This window comes from Trachypithecus francoisi, unplaced genomic scaffold (assembly GCF_009764315.1).
Source record: "Trachypithecus francoisi isolate TF-2019V2 unplaced genomic scaffold, Tfra_2.0 Lachesis_group0, whole genome shotgun sequence".
Classification (NCBI taxonomy): domain Eukaryota; kingdom Metazoa; phylum Chordata; class Mammalia; order Primates; family Cercopithecidae; genus Trachypithecus; species Trachypithecus francoisi.
In genome coordinates, this window is record NW_022681453.1 from 15,354,222 (window position 1) to 15,374,777 (window position 20,556).

Genomic DNA, 20,556 nt, shown 5'->3' on the forward strand with positions numbered 1-20,556 from the left:
CAGTCAAGGCCGGGTGAAATGGCTCATGCCTGTATTCCCAGCACTTTGGGAGGTTGAGGCAGGTGTATCATTTGAGGTCAGGAGTCTGAGACCAGCCTGGCCAACATGGTGAAATTCCGTCTATACTAAAATACAAAAACTAGCTTGACCTGGTGGTGTGCATCTGTAATCCCAGCTACTTGGGATGCTGAGGCAAGAGAATCACTTGACCTGGGAGGTGGAGGTTGCAATGAGCGAGACTGTGCCACTGCATTCCAGCCTGGACAATACAGCAAGACTCAGATTCAAAAAAAAACAAACAACAACAACAAAAAAATACAACCAAATTGTGTTAAATGTCTTCATTAATTTACACTTTCCATCAACAGCATTTGATAGTAGTACTCATTCCTCAAAACTTTCACACTTTTCCATCTACCTTTTAGGTTTTGAAAATCTTATTGATGCAAACAGTGATCTGAAGAACTTGCATATCTTTAAGTGACCATCTGTTCACACACTTCTTGGCCATGTATTTCTAACAAGTTACCAATCTGACATAAGCAACAGTAAATACTTACTCTAAGGAGTTCAGACTCTTTATACATTTTTAGGATTCTAGTCCTTTGTTAAATGGGTAAATACTTTCTCCCCCCCCAAAAAAAACCTGTTTAAAGTGCTAAATTTCTTGTATTTTAACCTCAACTAGTTAACAGTGATTCTAAATATATTTGATGAGCTAAACACATAGTAACAGAAAAAAATGTGTGCCCATAAAATTCTTATGTTGAAACCCAACTGTAGTATCCTGGCATTTAGAGGTGAAGCCTTTGGAAAATAATTAAGTCAGGAGGATAGGCCCCTCAAGAATGGGATTAATGCCCTTATAACTGGGTGTAATGGTTCATGCTTTTAAGTCCTAGCTACTAGGGAGGCTGAGGCAGGAGAAACGCTTGAGCCTAGGAGGTGAAGGCTGCATGAGTTATGATTGCACACTGTATTCCAGTCTGGGTGGCAATGCAAGTATGCACTTTTAAATAATTAATTTTATGTTAGGTGAAATATATCTCATTTAAAACAATGCTATATTATGCATAAAATCATACACTGGAAAATTGAATGCCTGTTTTCTACTTCACCCTTAGCATCTGTCCCTGTAGTGGTTGAAAAAGTCATCCAGGCGCAGTGGTTCATGCTTGTAATCCCAGAACTTTGGAAGGACAAGGCAGGCAGATCACCTAAGGTCAGGAGTTCTGACCAGCCTGGCCAACATGGTGAAAGCCTGTCTCTACTAAAAATACAAAACTTAGCTGGGCATGGTGGAAGGCACCTGTAATCCCAGCTACTAGGGAGGCTGAAGCAGGAGAATCACATGAACCTGGCAGAGGTTGCAGTGAGCAGAGATTGTGCCAATGCACTCCAGCCTGGGCAACAGAGCAAGACTCTGTCTCAAAAAAAAAAAAAGGTCAGGCACAGTGGCTCACGCCTATAATCCCAGCACTTTAGGAGGCTAAGGTGTGCAGATCACTTGAGGTCAGGAGTTAGATCAGCCTGGGCAATACACTGAAACTCTATCTCTAATAAAAATACAAAAACTAGCCAGACATAGTGGTGCACTTCTGTAATTCCAGCTACTCGAGAAGCTGAGGCAGGAGAATCACTTGAACTCAAGAGGCGGAGGTTGCAGTGAGTCGAGATCATGCCACTGCACTCCAGACTGGGTGACTGAGCAAGATGCCGTCTCAAAAAAAAAAAAAAAAAAAAAAAGGGCCAGGCGAGGTGGCTGATGCCTATAATCAGCACTTTGGGAGGCCGAGGCGGGTGGATCACCTAAGATCAGAAGTTCAAGACCAGCCTGGCCAACATGGCAAAACCCTGTCTCTACTAAAAATACAAAAACACTGGCCAAGCGTGGTGGTGGGCGCCTGCAATCTCAGCTACTCAGGAGGCTGAGGCAGGACAATCACTAGAATCCTGGGGGCTGAGGTTGCAGTGAGCTGAGATCACACCACTGCACTCCAACCTGGGCAACAGAGCCCAGACTCTGTCTCAGAAACAAAACAAACAAACAAATGTATACAACACTAGACTCAAAAACTGTACAACACATGTCCTTTTCAAGTAGTACAAGCAAACGTTCACCGAAATAAACTATATGCTGTGTAATAAAACAAGTATGAATAATTTTTTTTATTTTTGAGACAGAGCTTCGCTCTTGTCGCCCAGGCTGGAGTGCAATGGCGCAATCTCGGCTCAATGCAACCTCCGCCTCCTGGGTTCAAGTGATTCTCCTGCCTCAGCCTCCTGAATAGCTGGGACTACAGGCGCCCACCACCACACCCGGCTAATCTTTTGTGTGTGTTTTTAGTAGAGACGGGGTTTCACCATGTTGTCCAGGCTGGTCTTGAACTCCGGACCTCAGGTGATCCACCCGCCTCGACCTCCCAAAGTGCTGGGATGACAGGCATGAGTCTCCGTGCCCGGCCAAGTGTGAATAAATTTCAGAAGACTAGATTTTCAGTGAATGATTTTGGGTTTTTGTGAATCAGGGTCTCACTCCTTAGCCCAGGCTGTAGTGCAGTGGTGCAATCCGGCTCACTGAAGCCTCAATGTCCTTGGTTTCCAGCAATCCTCTCACTCAACAGCTAGGACTACAGGGAAAGACCACCATGTCCAGCTCTGCCATAGATTTTAATTAGGAATTAACTACAAAATAAGCCAGACATGGTAGCTTGCACTTTGGGAGGCTAGACCAGTTTGGGCAATATGGCAAGACTGTGTCTCTACAATGAATAAAAATTAGGCATACGTGGTGGTAAGCACCTGCATCCCAGCTAAAACGAGAGGCTGAGGTGGGAGGATCACTTGAGTGAGCAGTAAGTCATGACTGTACCAATGCATTCCAGCCTGGGCGACAGAGCGAGAGACCCTGACTTTTTTTTTTTTTTAATTCCAGGAATGCAAAGTTGATTCAACCACTACAAAAATCACACAATGTAATTAAATAATATTAACCGATTAAAAGGAGAAATATCATGGCTGGGCGCGGTGGCTCAAGCCTGTAATCCCAGCACTTTGGGAGGCTGAGATGGGCGGATCACGAGGTCAGGAGTTCGAGACCATCCTGGCTAACACGGTGAAACCCCGTCTCTACTAAAAAGTACAAAAAGCTAGCCGGGCGAGGTGGCTGGTGCCTATAGTCCCAGCTACTCGGGAGGCTGAGGCAGGAGAATGGTGTAAACCCGGGAGGCGGAGCTTGCAGTGAGCTGAGATCCGGCCACTGCACTCCAGCCTGGGCGACAGAGCGAGACTCCGTCTCAAAAAAAAAAAAAAAAAAAAACAAAAAAGGAGAAATATCATTACATCAGTGGATACTGAAGAATGGTATCAAAATTTGGCATTCATTCATAAAAACTCACAAAAATCCAGGAAGAAAGCTTCCTGAAATTGATGAAACATCTATTGTGTGATATCACACGTCATGGTAAAATATAAATGTGTTCTTTCGAAGACAGAGAAAAAAGCAAAAATGTCTGCTTTCTAAACCTGCTATTAAAATTATAGTGGAGGTATAACGTAATTGGAGGTTTGTATAACAGAAAATCCTAAGAAATCTACAAAAAAGTGCCAGAATACATGATTTTTTAAAAAGAAACAGAATACACGGTCAAAAATTAAGGAATATTAATTCTCTTTCTACATACTAGCAAAACATAAGTGGAAAATTTTAAACTTTCAGTAACAAAAAAAATTGAGATATAAATTTAACAAAATGTGAAAGACCTCATAATAAAACATACAAAACACAGAAGAGGAAAAATTACATTAAATGCTGGTGCTAAGACTTACATGGAAAAGCTAAGAGCTATAATAGCAAAAACAATATTGAAAAATGTGAACAAAAGTTGAAGTTTACTCAATTTCAATACTTACTAAAAAAACCTATTAACTCAGGCCCTGTGGTATTAAGTACGAGATGGTTAGAATAGAATACTGAATCTAAATGTAGACATGTGTGATGATTTTCAACAAAGGTATCAAAATAGTTCAATGTGAGAAGTAGTGTCTTTTCAGCAAATGGTGTACAAACAACTAAATACCTATGCGGGGATTAAAATAAACTTCGACCCGTAATTCATAACATCCTCAAAAACAACTTTAAATTGGGTCACAGACCTAACTATAAGAGCAGAAGGCATAAGCCTTCTGCAAGAAAAACACAGAAAAACACATTTACAACACTAACATAACATAGGCAAAAAATTTCTTAGGACACAAGAAGTTAAGAGCACCTGTCCTCCCAAAAAAAAAAAGTGTTGGCCGGGCGCGGTGGCTCAAGCCTGTAATCCCAGCACTTTGGGAGGCCGAGACGGGAGGATCACGAGGTCAGGAGATCGAGACCATCCTGGCTAACACGGTGAAACCGTCTCTACTAAAAAAATACAAAAAAAAAAAAAACTAGCCGGGCGAGGTGGCGGGCGCCTGTAGTCCCAGCTACTCGGGAGGCTGAGGCAGGAGAATGGCGTGAACCCGGGAGGCGGAGCTTGCAGTGAGCTGAGATCCAGCCACTGCACTCCAGCCTGGGTGACAGAGTAAGACTCCATCTCAAAAAAAAAAAAAAAAAAAGGTGTTAAGAAAATGAAAATCCAAGCAACTGTGAATAGGGGCTTGAACTGGTTATACTTAAATTCAGAAAAATCAAATGCTTGAATGGTGTAATTTATAAATTCACTAGAGAAAAGAAAACCAATAAAAAGGACAACTATCAATTCTCCTGCTTATTTTTTTTTTTTATCCTTTAATCCCTCCATCTGGATGTCAAGAATTGCTTGGGACACTTTCCTTGCCATCTTTGTTACCTTTAGCCTTAGTGCTTTAGCCTTTGACCAGACAACACACCATCAGCTGAGTGCAAAATACAGACAGACCAATGCTGATTAGCCTAGCTTCTCCTGGTATTCTTAACTATCCTGTATGTATATACATATACATATGTATATACATATATACACCCAGTGCCCATCTTATACATATGTATATTGTCCTATGTCTATACATATGTATATTCCTATATGTGTGTATATATATACATACATATGCATATTGCCCTACATGTATATACCTATGTATATATACATATATACCCAGTGCCCATCTTAATTATTTATCAACTGCTCTGTCCTTAGTGCCATATAAACCATATAGTCTTCTTTATCAACTGCTCTGTTTAGTGCCATATAAACCATATAATCTTCTCTTATTTTTAACTGTATACTTCCTGAGTTTTAGTAACTCATCTTACTTTTAGATCCAGATGGCTTCCTATATTTTACAAATTTCTCAACAATGTACAAATAATGTTCTGGTTTTTCCTAGGCTTTTTATAATATTCTTTTCTGTCACTGCACAAGTTTAGCACAGGAGAGATAGTTACATGCTTCATACACATCTTAATCTAAATCCTAGATTTTTTTTCTACTTTTTCATTATTTTTCATGCTCACAGAATAGTAAAATAAAAAAGAGATACCTTATAATTTACTACAATCCTTCATCTTAGGCTGTTTTGAAGAAATTGTAATTCAGCTTCTAATAACCAGAAAAAGTTCTAATTCCTCCTATTATTTCAATAAAGTATATTTTAAAAAAAAACTACTAATAACTTTAATGACTTAGTTTCTAGTCCCCAAATTTTAAATCTCCACTTTCTAGATTCCAGTGAAATTCTATAAACTCAGATGATTAGTATGAGAGTTATAATTCACCAACTGATATATATAGTCATATATATAATCTCTTATTTACAAGCTGCACCCACAAAGATGGGTGGAGAAGGCTAATAAATCATAAAATGCCAATCATAGGTCTTTACTTTTTAAAGTATGCTAGAGCAGCCGGGCGCGGTGGCTCAAGCCTGTAATCCCAGCACTTTGGGAGGCCGAGATAGGCGGATCATGAGGTCAGGAGATCGAGACCATCCTGGCTAACACGGTGAAACCCCGTCTCTACTAAAAAGTACAAAAAACTAGCCGGGCGAGGTGGCAGCGCCTGTAGTCCCAGCTACTTGGGAGGCTGAGGCAGGAGAATGGGGTGAACCCGGGAGGCGGAGCTTGCAGTGAGCTGAGATCCGGCCACAGCACTCCAGCCCGGGTGACAGAGCAAGACTCCGTCTCAAAATAAATAAATAAATAAATAAAGTATGCTAGAGCTTATTTTTTTAAAATCTGATCACTGGCTCACTGAGGACACAAACATTTAATGGTCAATAAAAAATACCTTATCAATATTTAAAGAACATTTTGGCTTTTTTGTGTTTGTTGTTTTTGTTTTTGAGACTGAGTCTCACTCTGTCGCCCAGGCTGGAGTGCAGTGGTATGATCTCAGCTCACTGCAATCTCCGCCTCCTGGGTTCAAATGATTCTTCTGCCTCAGCCTCCACAGTAGCTGGAATTACAGGCGTGCACCACTGTGCCTGGCTAATTTCTGTACTTTTAGTACAGATGGAGTTTCACCACGCTGGCCGGGCGGGTCTTGAACTCTTGACCTCAAGTGATCCCCCTGCTTTGGTCTCCCCAAGTGCTGGGGTTACAGGTATAAGCTACCATGCCCAGCCCACTCTGAATTTAATTACATTGAATAGAAGTCAGGTCAGAATTTACAAAACTGGTAACTAAGGTTCATCACACTTAGAAGAAATTCATTACTGGAGATCTTCAAATCTACATTCACATAAAGCATTCCCTAGAGATTTCAGTAAGTTAAACTGTATATAAGTACATACTCCACTTTTTCATATGAATATGATTCTGTTGCAATTTAAAAACCATTAATTTTGGCCAGGCGCAGTGGCTCAAGCCTGTAATTCCAACACTTTGGGAGGCCGAGGTGGGCAGATCACGAGGTCAGGAGATCGAGACCATCCTGGCTAACACGGTGAAACTCCGTCTCTACTAAAAATACAAAAAATTAGCCGGGCGTGGTGGCGGGTGCCTGTAGTCCCAGCTACTTGGAGGCTGAGGTGGGAGAATGGCATGAACCTGGGAGGCGGAGCTTGCAGTGAGCCGAGATCGCGCCACTGCACTCCAGCCTGGGCGACACAGCGAGACTCCATCTCAAAAAAAAAAAAAGAGTAAAACTACTTAAATGATTACAGAACATTCAAAAATGATATCCATAAAAGGGACAATCTATTCATACTTGAAAGTCGAGAACTGTGGACCCACAGCAAGCATTGACTCATCCCATGGTATTGCTGAGAATGACTAAATTACGTCTAACACTCTCATGCAGAATAATACAAACCATTTTTGGGAAGTACTACTTCTTCTATATTGGGTACAGGTGTTGGGTCTTCCATATCCTTGGTTAGATCTTCTTGCTCGTCTTCCTCTTTCTGACTTCTGCGCTTCCCATAAAGGCTAGCTTGGCTAAAACATACAAGGTATATGAAATATAAACAAGATTGATTATTGCTACTTATATCAAACAGTTTTTGAGGCTGCACACCTTCATTATTTGTAGAATATATGCTCAAGATCACTTTTTTAAAAGACAAACAGTAAGTCGCAGTGGCTCATGCCTGTAATCCCAGCATTTTGGGAGGCTGAGGCAGGTGGATCACTGAGGCCAGGAGTTTGAGACCAGCCTCGCCAACATGGCAAATCCCTTTCTCTACTAAAAATACAAAAATAAGTCAGGCATGGTGGCGGGCGCCTGTAATCCCACCTGCTCCGCAGGCTGAGGCAGGAGAATCGCTTGAACCCGGAAGGTGGAGGTTGGACTGAGCTGAGATGTTGCCAGTGCACTCCCACCTGGGTGACAGAGGGAGACTCCATCTAAAAGAATTTTTAAAAATAAAAAAGGTGGCCGGGCGCGGTGGCTCAAGCCTGTAATCCCAGCACTTTGGGAGGCCGAGACGGGCGGATCACAAGGTCAGGAAATCAAGACCATCCTGGCTAACCTGGTGAAACCCGTCTCTACTAAAAAAAAAAAAAATACAAAAAACTAGCCGGGCGAGGTGGCGGGTGCCTGTAGTCCCAGCTACTCAGGAGGCTGAGGCAGGAGAATGGCGTAAACCCGGGAGGCGGAGCTTGCAGTGAGCTGAGATCTGGCCACTGCACTCCAGCCTGGGCGATAGAGCGAGACTCCGTCTCAAAAAAAATAAATAAATAAAATAAAAAAAATAAATAAAAATTAAAAAGGCAAACATTAAAAAGAAAAAATTAGATAACTTCCCCCAAATTACATCTAACCAGCCAATAAAACAAAAATAAAAGTTAACAGGCATAAAAAATGGGCAAAAAATCCTACTAGACAATTGCTGGCACTATCACAAAAGGGACTTAAATTAGTGTAATAAAAGAAGAACTCCTAAGGAAATATGATATATACTAAGATTATAAGCAATCACATATGTGATCAAAGAGATGTACCACTGTGTTTTAATGGCCATTTTATCATCCAAATATCAGGAATGGCAAGTAGAATCCCTAAATATAGTACTAAATCTTCCGTATAAAATCGTCCACTGCTCTTGCACCAAAAATTCAATCAAATAATTATTAATTTTTAAAACTAATAAATGCCAGGGGGCTCAAAAAAATAAACCCAGTAATGATTCTTTACCTTTAGGGATTACAAGGGATATACAACAGAAACCCTTACCTCACATAACAGGATTCACAGAAACACAGAGAAATACAATAGAAGTATTATATTTCAGTGCAGAGAAATGAATAAAAGTACCAAGAAAATACATCACAGAGAGGTTGTAAAGATTGAAGGTTAGAGTTAAGTTGAACCTTGAGAATTGTTTAACAATTCACTAAGATGTAAGGGCTGGGTGTGGTGGCTCATGCCTGTAATCCAAGAGCAATGGAAGGCCAAGGCAGAAGAACTGCCTGAGGCCAGGAATTCGAGACCAGCCTCAGAAACAGAGCGAGACCCCATCTCTACCAAAAAACAAAAAATTTAAATTTTGAGACAGGGTCTCACTTTGTTGTCCAAGCTGGAATGCAGTGGTGCAATCACAGGTCACTGCATCCTTGAACTCCTGGGCTCAAGTGATCCTCCTTCCTCAGGCTCCTGAGTAGCTGAGGCTATAAGTGCACACCATCATGCCCAGACTATTTTTCTTTAATTTATTCTAGATACAGGGTTTCACTATGTTGCCTTAGGTGATCTCAAACTTAAGCGATCCTCCTACTTTGGCCTCCCAAAGTTCTGGGATTACAGGCATGAGCCATGACTCCTGGCCCAAAAAGTTTTATTTTCTTTTCTTTTGTTTTGGTGGGAGCGGGGGAGGAGACAGTCTTGCTCTGTTGCCCAGGCTGGAGAGAAGTGGCACAAATCTCAGCTCACTGCAACCTTTGCCTTCTCAGGTTCAAGCAATTCTCATGCCTCAGCCTCCCCAGTAGCTTGGATTACAAGGGTGCGCAACCACGCCTGACTAATTTTTTTTGTATTTTTAGTAAAGATGGGGTTTCACTATGTTGCTCAGGCTGGTCTCTAACTCCTGAGCTCAGGCAATCTGTCCACCTCAGTCTCCCAAAGTGCTAGGATGACAGGAATGGACTATTGCACCAGCCTCCAAAAAGTTTTTAATGCTAAGCCAGGCATGGTGGCATGCACCTGTAGTCCTAGCCACTGAGGAGGACTCCTTGACCTCAGGATTTTAAGGTTACATGATTGCACCACTGCACTCCAGCCTTTATTCTGCACCCTGAATATTCTGCATTGTCTTTTTTTAATGATTATTTATTCTTCAGCAGATGTTGTTATACTAATTTAAGCCCCTAATTTATTTGTTATTGTTTTTTATTTTTTCCTGCCAAAGAGCAAGATCTTGTCTGGCAAAAATAAATAAATGAAATAATAATAATAAAAAAGACAATGCTTCAGGATGCAGAATAATGGCCAAAAGGTGTAAGAAAAGAAAAACACACCTACTTTGGGAAGTACTGCATAGCAATCTAAAGTGCACTGTGAAGTGAGAGTGGAAATGGAGAAAAAGCTGACTGAAACAGCATGCTGGGCCAGCCTGAGTTCTACAGTGCAGAAAGAATGCTCAAAGTTCCCTCTGAGGGATGACATATTGGCTTAGGTTAGAATAGGATACATAAAGTAAAACTGTTTTCCAAATAAAAATCACGAGTTTTTTTGTTTGTTTTTGTTGTTGTTTTTTTTTTCTTTGAGACGGAGTCTCGCTCTGTCACCCAGGGTGGAGTACAGTGGTGTGATCTCAGCTCACTGCAAGCTCTGCCTCCCAGGTTCACACCATTCTCCTGCCTCAGCCTCCCCCGAGCAGCTGGCACTACGCCCGGCTAATTTTTTTTTGTATTTTTAGTAGAGACTGGGTTTCACTGTGTTAGCTAGAATGGTTTCCATCTCCTGACCTCGTGATTCACCCATCTTGGCCTCCCAAAATGCTGGGATTACAGGCGTGAGCCACGGTACTCAGCCTTTATTATTTTTTTAAACAAAAGGAAGGAAAGTACACTTGGAAGAGGGCTAAGCAGGCAACTTGAAAGACAAGTGCTACATGATGCTTTTTTAAAAGCCTATAAACCTAAAGGCAGCAGAGAGATAAAATACTTAAAGGGGAAGAAAACATACAATGCAGATGAATGAAACAAAAGTTGGGAAAACAGATTTCAAAATATTTTCTAATTATATTTTCAACAATTCTAAGGAGAAATGTAAAATGAAAAAAGGTGTGGTCATTACAAGGCAAATGTATTCCATTAAAGTACATGCATACATATATTTTAGAGAACTCAATCTGGTATGCATTATATTCAAAGTAGAGGGTACATGTCACCACTGTGAGCCTCAAGCCTCCTAGGGATCACATCTCGGTTCAATAAACACTGGTGTCCCAGCACCCCATTTTATCTCATCACAGTTGACAGTGCTCTCCCTGCAAAGATCTCATGTAGCTCCAAAATCTCTGAACAGCAACAGCAACATTCTGACTAGAAATGTAAGAAACAGGCTAGGTGTGGTGGCTCATGAAAATAATCCCAACGCTTTGGGAGGCCGTGGTGGAAGGACTGCTTGAGACCAGGAGTTTGAGACCAGTCTGGGTAACAAGGAGAGAAACCATCTCTACAAAAACTACAAAAATTAGCTGAGTGTGGTACTGCGTACCTGTAGTCTCAGCTACTCAAGAGGCTGAAGTAGGAGAATTGCCAGAGCCCAGGTGATAGAGGTTGCAATGGGCTGAGATTGCACCACTGTGCTCCAGTCTGGGCAACAGAGCAAGACACTGTCTCAAAAAAAAGATGAAACGTTAAATATATATAAAAGGAATGTAGGCCAGGCATGGTGGTTCACGACCCTGTCTCAAAAAAAAACATGAAATGTTAAACATATATAAAAGTAACGTATGCCAGGCACGGTGGCTCACGCCTGTAATCCCAGCACTTTGGGAGGCTGAGGCGGGTGGATCACGAGGTCAGAAGATTGAGACCATCCTGACCAACATGGTGAAACTCCGTCTCTACTAAAAATACAAAAAAATTAGCTGAGCATGGTGGCGCGAGCCTGTACTCCCAGCTACTTGGGAGGCTGAGGCAGGAGAATCGCTTGAATTTGGGAGGAGGAGATTGCAGTAAGCTGAGATCGCGCCACTGCACTTCAGCCTGGCAACACAGCGAGACTCCATTTCCAAAACAAAAAGAACTGTAAAAAATAAAAAGTTACCCCATAAACAGCTAATGAAAAATCTATTTTTATAATTTCAATTTTCATGTCATAATACATATGGGCTCAAAAACTAAGTTTTTAAAGGTTTTTTGCTGACTGTAACTTGCTTAATAATATATGAAACTAAGGGGTTTTTAAACGCACCTAAAGACTTCTATTAGTAAGAGTGTTGTCATAACTACCCTTCAGGAAGTAATATGATTCAAGGAATCTTCTGGGAACAGAAATGCTAACTAGGGTAGGGAGGAAAGTCTATATAAGGAAACTGCAGGAGAGATGATGTCAGTTGAACCTTTACACTTCAATCAACATCCAAAAAGTTGACTGTCACATGAAAATAATCAATTTACAGACCATAATTATCTTACTAAGTCTAAACTATAAAAATTGTAATGAAAATATTTTAAGCTACGCAAACCAGAAATTATGTATCTTAATATATACCAATTAATAACTACCATTTACCATTTATTAAGTGTGTATTTAAGGCCAGGCAATGTGCAAAGGCTTTAAAGTCTCATTTAACCCTCAAAACAATCTATTCAGTAGAAATCATAATCCTCATTCAACCAGAGCTCACTAAGTACAAAAGTTGTACTGCCATGCTTTGCCGAACATCAAGCAGCCACGTATTCACCTCTTCTATGAGTTCATTTGGTCACAAACGGGACAAATGGTAAAATCAGAAAAGGAGACACTAAACTTGGTGAATATAATGTCTTAAACTCCTTACCAGCCATGCTTCTCAATACATACTTAGATACAAAAAAAAAAAAATCCAAGTGATTTTCCAGGCTCAGCCTCCCAAGCCTCATAAATCCAACAGCCAGTTCCACATCTCCTCGTGTAGAACGTCTAACAAGCATTCCAAACCTAACATTCAAACAGGCGTGCACCACCATGCCCAGCTAATTTTTATATTTTTAGTAGAGATGGGGTTTCACCATGTTGGCCAGGCTGGTTTTGAACTCCTGACCTCAGTTGATCTGCCTGCCTTGGCCTCCCAAAGTGCTGGGATTATAGGTGTAAGCCACCACATCCGGCCTGTTTTAATGCCCTTTGAATCATGTAATCGTTCTTACCCTTTCTTGCCACTTTTCTTCCGTGATTCTGTTGGTGTCGGAGGGGGAGGCGAAGGCGAATGTTTCCTCTTTCGAGCATTAGCTGATGCTTTTCTATCTCTTCTTTCTGGACTTCTGACTGGCTAGGAAGAAGTAAATGGAAATAAATATCAGCTATCTTTGCTCCTCAGTTTCTACAAATCCTTGGCCAAAGGTGAGTCTCCACATACAAAGACAACAGCATATTCTTGGTTCAGAGCAAATGAAAAGAATATCATTAATCATCCAGGAACACCAGTAATCAAGAAACTTTCCCTGACCTTTCAGGTGATATATATCATCAATGGAAGTATCAGCTATCAGTTATTCAAACTATGCTATAACCTTGCATGCTGAAACCTTGCACAACTAAAAACTGGTACTGTTCACGTTCTATGTTTTGAGGTGGGAAATGTATTTCAATAACTGCTGGAAAAATATGAAATACACTCTATTAAATTGACAAAATACAAAGGCCAAATGATCCTGTGAAAATGCAGCATTATAGGAATTATTCTTAATCTCTAAAATAAATAGAACATAGCTTTATGTCATAAGAAATGTTAAGCAAGATGGCAACATAATTTAAAAGTCAACGTCTGGCCGGGCGCGGTGGCTCAAGACTGTAATCCCAGCACTCTGGGAGACCGAGACGGGCGGATCACGAGGTCAGGAAATTGAGACCATCCTGGCTAATATGGTGAAACCCCGTCTCTACTAAAAAATACCAAAAAAAAAAAAAAAAAAAAAACTCGGTGGCGCCTGCAGTCCCAGCTACTTGGGAGGCTGGGGCAGGAGAATGGCGTAAACCCGGGAGGCGGAGCTTGCAGTGAGCTGAGATCGGGACTGCACTCCAGCCTGGGTGACAGAGCGAGACTCAGTCTCAAAAAAAAAAAAAAGTCAAGGTCTAGGGGCAGGTGCCATGGCTCATGCCTGTAATTCCAGCACTTTGGGAGGCTGAGGTGGGAAAATCACTTGAGGCAAGGAGTTCAAGACCAACCTGTCCAACACAGGGAAACCCCATCTCCACTAAAAATACAAAAAAATTAGCAGGGTATGGTGAAGCATGCCTGTACTCCCTGCTACTCAGGAGGCTGAGATATGAGAACTGCTTGAACCCAGTAGGCGAAGGTTGCACTGAGTTGTGATCATGTCACTGCACTCCAGTCTGGGTGACAGAGCAAGACTCTGTCTCAAAGAAGGAAAAAAAAGTCAACCTTTATAAGTAAAAACTATCCCAGTTTGCAGATAGTACAATTTTATACATAAAAAAAACTACCAGACCTAATGAACAAGTCAGGAAAGTTGCAAGACATAAGATCAACATACAAAAGCAAGCCTGCAGACAGTAACTACCAATTTAATAAAACAGACTATTATAAAGAAAAAAATACCTAAATGATCAGTACTAGATTAGGTAAAAGCATGAGAGGCATAAGTAAATAACCTAAAATTAAAACATCAATTAGGCTGGTCATGGTGGCTCACACCTGTAATCCCAGCACTTTGGGAGGCCAAGGCGGGGGAATGCTTGAGCCCAGGAGTTCAAGACCAGCCTGGGAAACATAGTAAGACCTTGTCTCTACAAAAACAAACAAACAAAAAGTTAGCTGGGTTTAGGGGTGTGCGTCTATGGCCCGAATTACTCAGAATACTGAGCCGGGAGGATAGCTTATGCTCAGGAGGTCAAGGTCACAGTGTGCTATAATTGCGCCACCATTCAGCGTAGGTGACAGAATGAGATTCTGTCTTACGCCAAAATGAAAAAAATCCAGGAATTAAACGTTAATTTTCTCTGCTGCCATCCTATTCTTTTCAACTGCATTTCCACTGAGAGGCTCCATGGCATCAAACTGAGAACCTTGAACACCTTATGAGTATGTAATAGCAGTTTGAAAAAAATCTAAAGGATATACACCTTTGAATGATACAATAAATCTGAAGTTGAATTTTTTTCTTTTTTTTTCTGAGACAGGGCCTCACTCTTGATACCCAGGTTGGAGTGCAGTGGCATGATCTCAGCTCACTGCAACCTTCACCACCCGAGTTCAAGTGACTATGGATCACTGCAGCCTTAACTTCCTGGGCTCAATTGATCCCCCTCACCTCAGCCTCTCAAGTGGCTGGGACTTCAGTTGCGCACCACCAAGCCCAGCTAATTTTTGTATTTTTTGCAGAGACAGGGTCTTGCCATGTTGCCCAGGCTAGTCTCAGACTCCTGGGCTCAAACACTCCACCTACCCTGGCCTCCCAAAGTACTGGAATTACAGGCGTGAGCCACCATGTCCAACCCTAAATTTTTAAACAAATATCCATTTTTATATAACCTTCTAAAAATAAATGAATAAACAAACTAAATTGGAACAGAAACGGGTATGAACTGGTTGGTTAAAGAACGTAATGTAGAAACTGGAATATTCCTAATGACAAAAAAGCCTTGGATTAAAATATATTAAGGGAAAGCAAATATGTAAGTATATCTTCTGGAAAGGTTAAAATAAGAGAGTATCAGCACCATAAGACTGGTGGAAAAAAAAATCTGAAGAGTCCAATTCCAAAACAAACAAGAACCAACTGCAAGTAAAAAGGTATGACAAAGACTCAACTGTAAAACATTTTTCTCTTCTTTTTTTTTCTCTAATTTTTTTATCATTTGAAGAGATGAGGTCTTGCGACATTGCCCAGACTGGTCTCAAACTTCTGGGCTCAAACAATCCTCTCACTTCGGCCTCCGAAAGTGCTGGGATTAGAGGTGTGAGTCGCTGGGCCCAGCCATTTAACATTTTTGTTTCCTAATATTTTTCCTAAAAATTGGCAAGGCATGGTGGCTCATACCTGTAATCCCAGCACTTTGGGAGGCCAAGGCTGGTGGATCAACTGAGGTCAGAAGTTCAAGATCAGCCTGGCCAAGATAGTGAAACCCCATCTCTACTGAAAATACAAAAATTAGCCAGGTGTGGTGGCGCGTGACTGTAGTCCCAGTTACTTGGGAGGCTGAAACAGGAGGACAGCTTGAACCCAGGAGGTGGAGGTTGCAGAGAGCCAAGATAGCAACACTGCACTCCAGCCTGGGCAACAGAGTGAGAATCTGTCTCAAACAAACAAACAAATAAACAAACAAAGTCAAACAATACCCCAGGAAAAGGAATCAGAAGTCTCTAAATCCAATACTAACACCCCTTCTTCTCAGTGTCGTCTTCTAGTGACACCTACCGCGCAAGTTGTGCCTTCCACAAGTTGTGCCTTACAAGGAATCACGGGTAAATATCTAAGCGACTGAACTTCTCAAAGGATTAAATGATAAAATGTCAAATCACCCACCCTCAGAAAAGCGGATTGAACTATAACTGTTAAGATGTTTAAGGCCTGTACTTTACACTACCTACCATCTGTGGATTAACAGTTATTTAAGAATATTAAACAGGTCAGGCGTGGTGGCTCATGCCTGTAATCCCAGCACTTTGAGAGGCCAAGGCAGGTCACCTGAGGTCAGGAGTTCGAGACCAGCCTAGCCAACATGGAGAAACCCTGTCTCTACTAAAAATGCAAAACTTAGCCAGATGTGGTGGCAAGCGTCTATAATCCCAGCTACTTGGAAGGCTTGAGGCAGGAGAATCGCTTCAACCCAGGCGGCAGAGGTTGCAGTGAGCTGAGATTGTGCGTGCCACTGCACGCTAGCCTGGCCAACAGAGCAAGACTTTGTCTCAAAAAATATATATACATATTAAACAAAATGAGTTTTCCATAGGAAAACCAACAGCTACATTAAATTCTGCTGTGATGATATTACACTTCAGATCTAGTGGGCAAAATCAGCTATACCACTACTCTTCTGCACGGGCCACTTTAAATCTTAATAACCTTTTAAGATTTTCATACCCCTTTTTGGGAGGTTATTAGCTTCTGAGATGGCTGTTACAGCCACCTAGGAACTTTCACCTGATGGCGCATCAGCCATCAGGTAGATGTGAAAGTTCCTAAGTGGTTTGTATATGACAATTTATTGATGAAGATTTAATAATATTTAGGCCAAGAAGACAGACTTAATGGTGAGAAATCATGCCAAAGAAAATACCTCTTCATTCTTGGTTGAAATCCGCTGACGAAAACTCACAGGCTTCCTATTTTCATCCACCTCATAATCCTCCTCATTCATCCATTCATTGAAAATATCAGTGTCTAAAATCCATTTCACATGAACCTAAAACCATATCAAATCATGAATATCTACATAAATAACAAAATCACTCAAGGTTTTAAAGTATTGAAAAGGAAACAAGCTGATTTATTTTCAAAGCCTCAAATGCATAAAACACATTAATAACTTAATACTACTAATGATATATGAGGTATACTCTGGAGCCTAGTTTCCTTCCTAACAATGTGATACCATAGTAAGTAATCATTCCCAGTCTTAAACTTCTGATACTATAATCTACAGGGCAATAGATGTCTACAAATCCTTCAGTAGTACTTCACAACATTACATGGCTCACGAGTCATATGGCTTACTCCTTTACTATTAGATGATAGTATAATTTCAACATTTAATTTCCAAAAATAGTTAAAAATAGAAAAATCTGGAAGAAGAGTACAAAGTAGTGCTTTTGTTTTGGACTACTCTTGTAACCTGTAAAATTAATCTTTGTTTTGAGACAGGGTCTTGTTATAAAGGCTGGAGTGAAGTGGTGCAATCATGGCTCACTGCAGCCTCAACCTCCCCAGCTCAAGCAATCCTCCTGCCTCAGCCTTCCAAGTATGTAGCTAGGACTATAGGGAACTTGACATTATGCTCAGATAATTTTTTTTTTTGGTAGCTCAGGTTGGTCAAGCAATCCTCCTGCCTTAGCCTCCCAAAGTGCTGTTATTACAGGTATGAGTCACCATGCCCCACAAAGTTTAAATTATTTCCACATCAAAAGTTGACTAACAAGTCAGTGTATGGACTCTTATTACATTATGGTAGAAATGATTAATAAAGTAAGTCTACATCCTTCTAAAAGTCACACAGGCACTGCTTCCAAGCTTTCCAAATGACATCATCAGTGATGTTCAACTCTACTCCTCACACTCCTCTCTCACAAACCACAATCTGACCTGCCTTTCGATTCTCCTCAAACATCAAGCACTGCAGACATCTCATCTAAGACCTAGATAACAAAGTCTTCGTAGCCATGCATATCTTGTAAATGGATGACAGGAAAGGGAAACCAACATTCTGTATCTCCTTAGAGAGACTGCTTAGAAAACAGCTGAGAAGAGCTATTAGATTATTATAATAATTTTTTTGGCCGGGCACAATGGCTTACACCTACAATCCCAGCACTTCAGGAGACCGAGGCAGGCGGATCACCTGAGGTCAGGAGTTTGAGGCCAGTCTGACCAACCTGGTAAAATTCCATCTCTACTAAAAATACAAAAATTAACCAAACATGGTAGCGTGTGCCTGTAGTCCCAGCTACTTGGGAGGCTGATGCACGAGAATCACTTGAACCCGGGAGGCGGAGGTTGCAGTAAGCCAAGATCGCACCACTTCACTCTAGCCTGGGCGACAGAGTGAGACGCCATCTCAAAAAAACAGAAAAAAAAAAAGAGATTATTATAAGATTTTTTTTTTTTTTTAATCATTTACCTTCCATGGCTTTTCTGGAATTGGTGGATCTTCAATTTCAGCATCAACATCATTACTATGGACCCAAGTATCATAGCTATAAAGGAACAGAAAAGAGAAAAACAAATTAGAGTCAAAGGTAATTTATTAGAAAGACTTTTACAAATAGTAACATATTTTAGAAATACTACTAAAATCCCAGCCTGGTCAATATGGTGAAACCGCGTCTCTACCAAAAAATACAAAAATTAGCTGGGCATGGTAGGACGTGCCTGCAGTCCCCGCCACCCAGGAAGCTGAGGTGAAAGAATCGCTTGAACCCAGGAGGCAGAGGTTGCAGTGAGCTGAGATCATGCCACTGCACTTCAGTCTGGACAACAGAGTGAGACCCTATCTCGAAACAAAACAAAACAAGAAACTAAAAGAAATACTACTAAAATCTATTAATAGCAACTTATTAGACACTTTTGTCCTTACTATTCTGCCAAGAAAGCTCCTCTGTAGAGGTCACCAGTAAATAACGTATATATTGCTAAACCCGAAGTTGAAGACTTAAAGACCAAAAAATTTGAAACAGCTGCTTGCTCTTTCCTCAAAGCATTTCCCTCACTTGGCCACCAAGAAAGTACTATATCACCCAATAGTCTTTATATTCGCCAGCCTCTCTTCAAATTTCCATGCCAGTTTCTGGTCTTAGTCTCAAACGTCTTCAACCTTCAAAAGTTCCGAGGTTCAGTTTTTGGAAAAATCCTTCTCCCCTGCTAATTTCATTCATTCCTATAACTTTAAATACACACTGATGACTTCAAATTTTATGTCAGCACTCTCCCATGTATTCTGAACTCATAAATCCAACAGCCAGTTCCACATCGCCTTGTGTAGAACGTCTAATAAGCATTCCAAACCTAACATTCAAAGCTCAACTTGCAATGCTACCCTGGCCCCAGCGATGTACTCTAGCCAAGCTGTCGGGGGTTGTTCCATACATCTATTTGGTTGGCTGAATAAAAACTGGATCCCACTCAACGCAGTTAAGGTGCCAAAAGCTCCCTGGTATAACACAGAGGAAAGAATCCAAAGCCTTAAGAAGATGTATTCAGGCCGGACGTGGTGGCTCAAGCCTGTAATCCCAGCACTTTAGGAGGCCGAGACGGGCGGATCACGAGGTCAGGAGATCGAGACCATCCTGGCTAACATGGTGAAACCCTGTCTCTACTAAAAAATACAAAAAACTAGCTGGGCGAGGTGGCGGGCGCCTGTAGTCCCAGCTACTCGGGAGGCGGAGGCAGGAGAATGGCGTAAACTCGGAAGGCGGAGCTTGCAGTGAGCTGAGATCCAGCCACTGCACTCCAGCCTGGGCAACAGAGCGAGACTCTGTCTCAAAAAAAAAACAACAAACTACAAATAAGGTGCAGTGTATACCGCTTGGGTGATGGCTGCACCAAATCACCATTAAAGAATTTACTCACGTAACCAGATATCACCTGTACCCCAATAACTTATGAGAAAATAAAATAAAAACATAAAAATTAAGCAGGTGAAAGAAGACTGACTAGACCTGTAGAAACCACAATGAAAATCTCCACTTTACATGACAAGAATGAAATGAATACTAAAGCTGCTCCACTATAGGTTTAGAAAAATAAAGCACAAGGAATGTTATCCCTATTTCCATGTGCACTACGCAGGCATTAATATTAAATAATTTTTATTTAATAAATTTTAAAAAATTATTTTTTGAGACAGAGTCTTGCTCTGTCTCTCAGGCTGGACTGCAGTGGCGTGATCTCGGCTCATGGCAAGCTCCGCTTCCTGGGTTCATGCTATTCTTGTGCCTAAGCCTCCCAAGTAGCTGGGACTACAGGCACCCACCACCACACCCGGCTAATTTTTTTGTATTTTTAGTAGAGACAGGGTTTCAATATGTTAGCCAGAATGGTCTCAATCTCTCAACCTCATGATCCGCCTGCCTCAGCCTCCCAAAGTGCTGGGATTACAGGCATGAGCCATCGCGCCCGGCCCCACTATTTTCACTAATATCTAGCTCTTGTTTATAATACTCATTATACATACTATAGATACTGAAACCAGTATGGGTTATAACATGTAAAGCCACAACAGTACTAGGCAAATAAATTTCTGATGAGAAGAAAAACTCAAT

The 20,556-nt window shown here is 41.2% G+C and overlaps 1 protein-coding gene across 2 annotated transcripts in view; it reads right to left on the reverse strand.

The window, feature by feature from the left end:
* Positions 1–20,556, reverse strand: part of SMARCC1 (SWI/SNF related, matrix associated, actin dependent regulator of chromatin subfamily c member 1) — a 195,094-nt gene that overhangs the window by 105,529 nt on the left and 69,009 nt on the right. For both annotated transcript variants that reach the window (XM_033205621.1, XM_033205632.1), the window contains exons 8-11: positions 18,417–18,492; positions 16,860–16,985; positions 12,767–12,888; positions 7,281–7,405 (exon numbers count right to left, since the gene is read on the reverse strand). In XM_033205621.1, coding sequence (XP_033061512.1) covers positions 7,281–7,405; positions 12,767–12,888; positions 16,860–16,985; positions 18,417–18,492 — 449 coding nt within the window. The remainder of the gene's footprint in view (positions 1–7,280; positions 7,406–12,766; positions 12,889–16,859; positions 16,986–18,416; positions 18,493–20,556) is intronic.